A 10,995-nucleotide genomic window follows, 5' to 3' on the forward strand; every position below is an offset into this window, starting at 1 on the left:
TTTTTTTGAGATGGACTCTCACTCTGTTGCCCAGGCTGGAATGCAGTGGGTGCCGTGTCCGCTCACTGCAACCTTCAGCCCCCGGGTTCAAGCAATTCTCTGCCTCAGCCTCCTAAGTAGCTGGGACTACAGGTGCCTGCCACCACGCCTGGCCACATGATTCTTAACAATAACTGCTTGATGATTTTGGAAATTTTATTATAGATACATTTATAGGAGAACTATTAATTATTTACAGTGAGGTTCTCTGCTCCTACTCAAGTCCTTCTTAACTAATTCCACTTCTAAGCAGGACAGAACAGAAACTGAAAGTACTAAAATAGTGACATAAATGTGCTAAATACAATTCCAACGTCAGGCCCTCAACTGTATTGCACAAAGCCAAATCATTTGAAAAATGTCGGCAATTTGGATTTCATTCCAAGGGTCTAAGTAGCACATAATTAAAAACAAACTTTACAAATTGTGTTCTATTTAATTCTCAGGGACATGTTTCCTCTTAATAGGATGAAGAAAATTGCACCCTCTTTTCAGATTATTACATGCTACTGTTCTCAAGATCCTGAGATGTCTGTGCTACACAAATATTAAAGGAAAACCTCAGGCCAGGGCCATGAATAATTATCACTGGAAGAATACTCGGGGGCATCTATGGTTAGCTGGATACTAGTTTCACTATGTAAACTAATATCAGATTTTCTGCTATAGCATTTTAGGGGATTATGTTATTCTTATGAAATAATAAGGTTTTTTCCCTCATTTCCATTATTTAATATTAAATCTGGATGTGGAGTTGTTAAGTATTGAGAGGTAATAGCTGTGCTATTGGCAATTCTCAATATTCCTTCTTGGTGGGAAATGGCTATATTCACCCTTGTTTAGAATACCTGAACTGTACCATATCCCTTACATCTTGAAACAATGGGCACCATAGAATAATTCCTGATTTATGCACAAAATTGTAGCGGGAAAACCATAACCATATGCCTGTCCATGCAAGCTACGCTAACGTAACTAATTCAAAGTTAATTATTCTCACTTTCCTCTTCTAACTTCCACACACTCCGAATGGTATTTGTAGGTGCCATATATTTGATTTAGGCCAGGTAGTATAATTCTAGAAAACAAATAGATCATGAATTCACCAAAATGATGTGGTTATGGGAAACAGAAAAATTATACAAGATCGTTTAAAGTGATCATATTGAAAAAATACTAGTTTTTTTTTTTTCCCTTGGGTTTTGGTTGGGATCTGAATTATAAAATACGAGGTATCATAATTTACAGAATGAGAGTAGAAAGTGAATGCTTATATACACTAAAATGTGGAGAACCATTCAGAGCTGGCCAAGACAGAACTGTGCTAATTAAAACCACAGATACTCACATTGAGACATAATTCTATTTCTCCAATCTCTTTGTTTCTTATATAATTATAAGGCAATGTCACAAAGCCTACGGGAGTAAGAATAATGAAGATGTTTTTGCGACTTGGTTCATTTGTGGAACACGCTAGTTCTTCATATAAGAGTGATTTTCAACTCTGGCCACATATAAAAACTAGCTGTGTTCATAACACAGGATGGCCAGGCTCAACCCCATAGCTACTACATCCCACAATCTCTGGAAATGGGTTTAGGACATAAGGAATTTTTTTGAAAAGCTCTTCAAATGGCCCTAATATAAAACCAAGGTGAGAAGTGCCATCCTAAGGCCTGTGGGTGGTAGCCACTGAGTGATCAAAATACTTTACGTATTTTGTAAATACGTAAAGTATTTACAAGTTACCAGGTTGAGCATTACCTGGTATCAAGTTACTAGGTTGAAAATTTCTAAGGTGAGAGGGACTTCTGAGATTTTAACATTGCCATAGTTAATCGCATATTGATATCTGTCAAGTCCTATTCTGCTTGTAGTATATATTGTCTGTCATAGGAACAATGAAGTTTAAAAGCACAGAAAAAACTCCATGGCATCCCTAAAAGCAAACTGGGGGAAAAGAAAAATCACCCACTAATAAAATACCATTGTTCGTGGGGATGCTCACGTTTAGAAGAATTTTAAAGAAGTTCTTTAAATGAGAGTGGCAATGAGTTTACCTAGGTGCTCACTTCCTTTTGTGAAAGATCTTTCCATTATTATGGTAGTCAATAATAAGTAGTCAACTTGCTACAGCATTTTCTCCACTAGAACCATTTACTCATCATCAATGATTTTTTTGCTACTTTTCTTTCCCAGAGATCTATAGATCTTAGACTGGAAACCTTGGAGAACAGGGGTGCCAAGGTTGGCCTAGCAGTGGGCCTTTTTTTCCTCTTCATAATTCATCTGAAATTTTTAACAAAGGCAGTTTAGCAGGATGGTTCTGTCTTTTTCTTATTCGAAATAATTCTATATTTAGTGTGGGAAATGGGTTGAACCTAAATCATGAAGATATGAAAGTTCAAGTCTTCGATTTTGTTAGTGACTTTTAGAGTGCTATCTGGGTTTTAGGTTATTTGTTATTATTTTTCCTAGTTATGGATACCTAACCCATGGTTTGCATTCAGGGAGTTATAAACAAATAGAGACATGTTTATGAATGATTCAAGCATTATTGCATCACCTCCCTCCTCACAACAAAAGAGCTGTACTCTAAGTAGGACCTGTCAGCCTTATTAAAGCACATCCCGCTTTTAAAAGAATTTTTCAGTGCTTACATTTTTCCTGGGATTCATGAGGCTACTGAAATGAACCAGAGAAAAGAAAATGTCTTTAAATTCATCCTAAGAAACACCATTTTGCAATTTATATAAGTCATAGGACATAAAAATAAATTAGTAATTTCTATTACTTTTATAAATCTGTTACAATCCTGCCAATTTTATTAACTTTTATAGTAATAGAATTTGTATGCCCTTTTGAGGAGGGAACATTTATTTTACCTTGTGTTTTTCTTTATTTCTTTGCAAATGTTGAAATAGTAACAAACTAAACTAACTGGCTTACAGTGCATGTGCAATGCAATATAATGTCTCAGAAAAGCTGTGGAGCATGTCTTTGCATAGGAATTTGAGTCCCTCGAGTGTGGGCATTATGATTTTCTTCTGATTTGCTTTTAAAGGAGATCCTGTTTCATCTTCCTTCTCAGGACTGTTTCTCACTAGCATTTAGGGTGTCAGAAGAAATTTCAAGACTTGTTCTGAGTTTTTCGCTCCTTCTACTGCAGATAAAGAAGAAAAAAACCCCATACATTTAGAGAGCAGAAGGTGGAGTGTTTTTTAGTATCTCAGCTTTCCAGTTTAGTCTTTGAAATTATTCAGATAACCAGACCTGTAAGTATGCATATAATAAATCTGCACTTCTATAATTAGAAAGTCCTTATTCAATTCTGAAGCAGTATGCTTTTAAAAGGCAATGTCTAATAGACACTTCTCAAAATTATATTGATTCCTATCTTTAAAGGTAACTAATTTGTTTGGCATGACAAAAACATACACAAACTTAAAAAGTTAGAGAAAAAACACACAAAACCTTTGTTTGAATGAAGTTATTTTTTCCAGTAGTCCAATAAAGCCATGTGTTCATGCAGCTATGGTGTATGTCCTGTCTTGAAAACTTTTGTCATGAAATAGACAGCATCAGTCTTTAGTCTGATGAATCTTTCAGAGTGTCATAGCTCATCTAGTGATCAGAGTTATGGAAAACTAGTTTTCATGTTCTAATACTCTCGGGCCAAACAAAATCAGAGAACAATGAAGACATCAGAAATTATGAATCCCTAAACTCTGTGACCTACACAACAGTAAGACAGAAGAGACAGGAAATGGCTTTTGTTAACAAATAAGTAAGGGATTAAAGGGGAAAAGAAACAGAGCAGAGATACATGTATGAGCCTGAACCATAAGAAGCTGACATTTTTTGTTGGTCAAAGATCGCAAAGTACCAAAAATCTTTAAAAGTCCAAACTAATAACGAAAGCTGCACAAGTAAATGTGTGGCATAAAATGCCTCCCCTTTCCTCTGTAGCTGAACTGCTTTACCTTCTCTTTTCCTATATCAAAAAGGAAATAAAGCAAAAATAAACCAATAAATATAAAAGGAAAAATTTAAAAATAAAAAATATGAGACACAAAGAAAGTAACGAGGTTAGAAATTGATGAGGAAAATGCAGACAAACACAAAAATTAAAAAGAAATTGAAGAAAAAATAAAAAGTGAAGCAATACACAAAATATAAAAAGTGAAACACAGTGACTAGAAAAATAATGGTATTTCAAATGGCAAAACCGCATGTAAAAATAATCTGTTTTATATCACTAACTGCTCTCAGAATCAGTGTTACTGGCAATTTGATGATTAGATTTTTTAAAAGGAAGTGCTGAATCTTAAATTGAGCTGATAAAAATATATATAATAAAATATAAATAAATTTAAAAGGAAGTCCCTTCTGATTTAAGTATGTGTATTATTCAAATCCACACTTCTTTTCATGGAATGATGTTTTTAGGTGAAGAATAAGAGATACATAAATGAAAAAAATCACATCTACTTTTGATCCACCAATAATGTTTCTTATGACTAAATATTTCTTTTTTTTTTTTTTTTTGAGACGAAGTTTCGCTCTTGTTACCCAGGCTGGAGTGCAAGGGCGCGATCTCGGCTCACCGCAACCTCCGCCTCCTGGGTTCAGGCAATTCTCCTGCCTCAGCCTCCTGAGTAGCTGGGATTACAGGCATGCGCCACCATGCCCAGCTAATTTTTTGTATTTTTAGTAGAGACGGGGTTTCACCATGTTGACCAGGATGGTCTCGATCTCTTGACCTCGCGATCCACCCGCCTCGGTCTCCCAAAGTGCTGGGATTACAGGCGTGAGCCACCGCGCCCAGCATGATTAAATATTTCTAATAAAAATAGTTTTGCTTTTCACTAACTCCCCTAAACAGTAAAAAGTATGCTATTTTGGAACTAATATGTTTAATTAAAAAAGAATCAGATGCCAATGTAAACAGAAAATGAGAGAGCAAAACACAGACAGTTGAGTAAGGAGAGACACCAGATGGAAAAATGTTATATATAAAGAAATAGGAAAAAACAAAAAAAAAACAGACATTAATACAATGGAAGATGTGTAGCTGTTTAATTAAAAATTATCACAGATGCAATTATCTAAAGTAATTAAATATTTTTGCACAATGAATTTAGAGATACACAACCTTCATGTTTTTTTCTCTGAGAAAGACATTATTTTTCTTGTTAAATGTAAATAATTTTAAATTATATTTCTATTATGTAAAAAAAAAAAGCCAAAACGATTCCCTGTAGCTTTTGAATTTTCACAGGCATCATTAAGAACTTCAGGGCCCAATAAAATAATACATTGAAAGAAAACATGTAATCAATTTTTACTTAAATACACTAGTGTAGTTACTTAACTTTTATAAGATTAAAAGTAAGAGTAATTTTCTGGGTATGACAATTGTTTGAATGAAAAACAAAAATAGTAACATAATTGTCTTTAAATCACAGGTTTCTTTGGTTGTTTCATGAATATTTTCATCCACGTAGTTTAAATAAAATTGTAAATGGCATTCTAGTGTGTAACATTCGTAAAGATGAACCAACATGACCAAACATTTGCAAATGAATCTTAAAAAGTCATTTCAGTAGCAGTTTATCTTCTATCAAGAGTGTAACTGGCAGCCTGTGGTTGTCACTTACTAGAATTAGTGCTGTCATCCTTGGTTCCATCGAGAGCTCCATCGGGGTGCATTTGCAAGTAGTAGCCTTGCCTGCAATATAACCTGGTCACTATACCCTTGAGCTGGGGATCTGAAAGGCAAACATAGTTATCATAAGCCTCACAATGTGTCACCATAGTTTCCTTTTTCTTTTCTGTTTCTTTTTCTTTCTTTTTCAGAAGAGGACATTTTATACAAGTAGCGCATTTTATTTCGTCTCCCAGATGCTTCTGTGTTTTATCAAACCTGCAGTATACTATTTATAGAAGGTAAAGGAAATGCAGTAGTAAGCCACCGAAACAGGCTGTTTTATAAAAGTGGTATATTTAAATTATTTGTTAAAACTATTAAACTAATTAAACTGTCATTTTAATTATTAGTTTAAATTATAAACTATAAACTAATTAATATAAGCAATATTACCATTCATGATGGTAGTGCACAAGTTTTGCAAGCTGGTGACTCTCAGAAATTTTATTAAAGGCTTTTTTAGTGGAGTTCTCCTTTTGCTTAAATTGACAAGTAATCCCCAAATTAAAAACAAAACAAAACAAATCTATATTTTAAAAACATGCATACTAATATTTGATACATATTCTTAGGAAAAGCCCCAATTTGGAGAACATCCCTTGATATTCAAAGCGTCATTCTTACTTCCATGGAAGTATCTGTGGTGCTTGGATATGATCGACAGGAAAATGGAAAACTCTACTTGTGAGTTCAGGGAGAAACCCAACAAACCCATGCATGTGAGGTCAGCTCTGAGGCAATCAAATAGAGAAATTAGACAAATTAAACAGATAAACTCATTAACTTGTATAAATAAAAAGGACAGTCAAATTATACAATATGAAATCTGATTCTCTGTCAACAGGCGCTGAGATAAAGGGCAGTGGAAGTTTATTTAAAAAAAAAAAAGAAAAATCATGCAGTAATAGATCCTCATTTGATGATTCATTGAAAAGACAACCACTCTAGTAATCCAGAGCTTCACAAAGAGCCAGTTGTACCTTTGAAAACAAATATTTGCATGTGGTTTTGCAAAGGCCATCCCCATCTCAGGGACAGATTGGATGTGGGACATCATAATCTTCACCATGGCAACTGGCATTTCTCAGCAACAGCTGAATGGTCCATGCTAATGCAATGGCTGTCAAAACAGCGGGATGTGACTGAGTAATAAAACCTAGCACCTTGTAATCTATAGAAAAAATTGTGGTCTTGCAAATAGGTAAAGACAAAAAAAATGCCAAAAAAAATATGCAGTTCAAACCCAGCGTATTCTTAAGCTCTTTATTAGTCCTGAAGATATTACAACGAATTTCAATATCTATTTCTATGCACCTTTTTATAACTGATCATTTGAGACATGACTCCACTGTACACAGATTTGCTTCATAGATGATATAATATTGGAAAATAGTGCATGAACAGCACAGCGTCACATCGGTGTGACTAGCCATATCAGAGTATGAAAGCTTTTAAAAGACTAGGATTTTAAAAATAAATATCTAGGTGATTATTGGATTGTGTTAAATATGTTCCTCATTCTGTAGCATGTAACTTCCAGAATCATGAAATCCTAAGAGATGCACTAGTTGATAACAATACTACTGTGCCTTAGTCTGCCCATTACTCAGCATACTTGACTGGGCTAAGTACTAAAGACTTCTTTCTTAGTTTGCTGTATTTTATTTATGCTCTTCACTGAAAATAAGTGGCATGGAAAAGAAGAGAACAAAGCAAAAAGAGTAAAAAAATGTAAAAAAAAGAATAATTTTGTATTATTCTCTTAATTGTCAAGAAAAAATACTGAGATTATTAGTGATTCACAATTTTCTGAAAAACTTTTATATTCTGACATCACTTAATTCTAAGCAATCTCCTGTTTGAGCTACTATGTCTTCTGGAGTTGAATTAACTAGATCAGGCAAGGCAGTGAGAAGGCACCTACGCACCCACACACTCACGCCCTCACACTTACACAAACAGAGTCCTTTGGGATTATGCCTCACTTTGGATGAGGGAGCACAAATTAAATGTAAAATTATGTCTTTGAGCTCTCCTTTAACTTCAAGAAAATACAAACAAATTGATTTTGATTTATCTGGTTACATATTGTTAGATGTTTTCACTTTTTAGAAACCATAACGCCATTGATTTTGTTCTTCTCAGGTGCCAGGCACTGTTAGAAGCATAGGCTATTATTAACTCATTGGATCCTCACCATGACCTTACTTAATAGCAGCCCACTTGGATGATGAAGAAATCAAGACACAGAGCAATTAAGTATTAATAATACGACAAAGGGCACATAACTAATAAGTCAACAGCTGGAGTCTGAGCACTTGGCTCTGGGCCCTGCCCACTTAACTGCTACCTGATGCAGCCTCTATGAGCGGAACAATTGAACTAAAATGTCTTTTAACACTAAACATAAAATGCAAATCAATCTGTTTCAAAAACCAAAACCAACTTGTATTTTGAAGATCAACCACAACTGTGTCTAAACCCAAATCCTGCTACCCAGAGCTAAATTTGTGATTACAAAGCAGGAATACAAAGGTTAGAAAGGATCAAAAATCTTTAAAAATCTCTTTTAGGATCCATCCCACTTTTCTATTGGCCACATTTCCAATAAATCTCTGTCCCATTAAAACCTTGCCAAAATTGCTAGTCAGTACCATAAGTTTAAAACACATGAGTTGCTCAATTCCTTTTGATGCATCTTCACATATCTTTCACTCTTTTTTTTTTTTTCTATTTTCACTGCCAGCCCCTCATTACCTCTCTTCCGTGGTCTTCGCACCTGTAGTTTGTCTGTTCAAATCCATCAGATCTGGAAACACGCAGTGACTCTTCACTACCCACTGAATTATGTACACACCTTGCCACAGTAAGACCCTGCCTTATCTGAGGGCTCTGCTCACTATAGCCCCTACCCATTCCCTGCAAGTAGCTTCAACTGGGTCACTTGGGTTACCTACAAACATTCCATGATTTCCCACATCTATCCTGTTCTCTTAACATTATCTGTCTCAGATATGGCCACCTACATTAAAATGTCCCTTTGCACATCTGAATGGGCATGTACCCACACTCACACACCTTTGTAGTTACCTCCTTTTCCTCCTCCCCACTCTCCCTCTATCAACACTTCTACTTCCTCAAGAGTACTTCCCTGAAATCTCAGATGAGGTCAAATTCTTCCTTCAGACAATTTTATGGTATCATAGGTGAACGTGTAGCAATTTATGTGTTCCTGTTTAAGTAGATTTATAAGTTATATTATCTAGTTTAACTGAAGTTAGAATCGTTTACAGGGGAAAATCCCATAGAGGTAATATGGATTAGAGATGATACTAATAAAATAAGCAAAAATAAACACCAAACCAGTAACAAAGATGAGATTTTTCTCTTACATGGATTATGTGGTTAAAAACAAGTACAAAAACTAGTAATAAAAACAAATGATGAACTACTGAAATCTAACATGAAATCAGGCAAAGGAGTATGAAAATGTAAAGGCAGCCTGAAATATTGCTACCATAATTAAAATGAAACCTCATCCTAAATGCACATAATACCTTCAGATATAAAAGTGTGAAAATATTACATGTGTGAGACAAATGTGTTACTGTACATGCTCTTTCAATAAACTGATGGAATAAGAAGGCTTGCATGATATTTTTCTAGAAAATGTTAAATATAAGTCCTACAAGAACAAGTATTTTTGTTTTAAATACTGATGTGCCCAAAACTCTTACAATACAGGTTCCCAATGAATAAGTGAAAAATAAATATCTGAGTCCTATACTTATATTTTAGCTAGGCATACAAAAATTCAAAACACTTTTTAGCTCATAAAATTATTAGAGTTCTTTATTATCTTCTAAAACATTTCGGTTCGGAATATCTACTCTGCTTTAGAAAATATAAAAACTTAGTCTCTCTTCTTTGCCTGTCTTAATTCCCCTTTTCCTCCAGTTTTGCCTTTTATTTTCTATTTAGTGTGCCTGATAATTTTACTAAAAATGTTTTGAAGATAATCCTTGCAAAACATTATGATCTCTGATGTTAATTAAAATAGAAATAATGAAAACTAATGTGCATACATATCAATTAAAAAAAAGATGTTTCATAATATATTACCCTTAACACTCAGAACTGAAAGAAATGCAAATCAGCCCAAATGCCTTCAGATTCAGGGGGAAAATACCCAACATTTTTAATTAAAACACTCGTTCTCTCAGAACCGGGTTCAATTAAATCAATCACTGTCATAAATGATTTTCATGCAATGTGCAGACTGGTAAAAGAAGAATCAGGATAACCCATCAAATGGTGTATATATTTTAAATCATGATTTAAATGGAAAAGTGTACACTATGACATATGTTTTTCTGTAGCAAATACATTAATGTATATATATCACACAAACTATGTTTATATACACATAAATCTCAGTACTAATTGGTTATCAGTGTAGGTTCCTAAACGTAGGTTCTCTTCTATTAGCTATGGAAAAATCACACATTTTTATAGGGTAAAAACAACTTTTGTGATATACATTTTTTTGGCAGAAAAAAATGTGGCAGATCTAATTAGATTTTGGCACTCCCAGTAGCAGAAAATAGTATTGTGAATAATTTGCTTAAAGATATACATTATCATATAATCCAACCACAAAAATAAACCCTGCCCAGGAACTTTTCCAAAGGACAGAGAAAATAAAGGTGGGATAGGGACACTAAGGAAAATGATAGATAAAACTAAAGGCATGTGAAAATTTGCTATCCCTGTTTATCCCTTAAGATTACATTCAATTTCCTTCATGGATTGACCCAATGCTACCTCGAGAACCCCTTCCTTCTAGGAACTTGGTTCCAGGTACTTCAGGGTGATTCCCCAACTCACAGTCCCAATCCAATGTACTACTGTTTGTTAAATTTTAACACTGCTTCCACAGACTAGAATAGCCCTCCACCACTTCTCTGTCTATCAGCATCCTATGCCTGCAGGCACTAGAGATAGCAACTTGCATCAAAAACAAACAGCCCAGGCACATGGCTTATGGCTGTAATCCCAGCACTTTGGAAGGCCAAGGCAGGTGGATCACCTGAGGTCAGGAGTTCAAGATCAGTCTTACCAACATGGAGAAACCCCGTCTCTACTAAAAATACAAAATTAGCCGGATGTGGTAGCACGTGCTTGTAATCCCAGTTACTCAGGAAGCTGAGGCAGAATAATCACTTGAACCTGGGAGGCAGAAGTTG

The 10,995-nt window shown here is 34.8% G+C and overlaps 1 protein-coding gene across 1 annotated transcript in view; it reads right to left on the reverse strand.

Annotated features, from left to right (window-relative positions):
* The window catches only part of LOC108284379, a 100,542-nt gene that overhangs the window by 5,206 nt on the left and 84,341 nt on the right, over positions 1-10,995 (reverse strand). Inside the window, exon 5 of the mRNA XM_037729355.1 lies at positions 5,700-5,810. Within this exon, the coding sequence (XP_037585283.1) occupies positions 5,700-5,810 (111 nt within the window). The remainder of the gene's footprint in view (positions 1-5,699; positions 5,811-10,995) is intronic.

Source organism: Cebus imitator, unplaced genomic scaffold (assembly GCF_001604975.1).
Source record: "Cebus imitator isolate Cc_AM_T3 unplaced genomic scaffold, Cebus_imitator-1.0 Scaffold14, whole genome shotgun sequence".
Taxonomy (NCBI): domain Eukaryota; kingdom Metazoa; phylum Chordata; class Mammalia; order Primates; family Cebidae; genus Cebus; species Cebus imitator.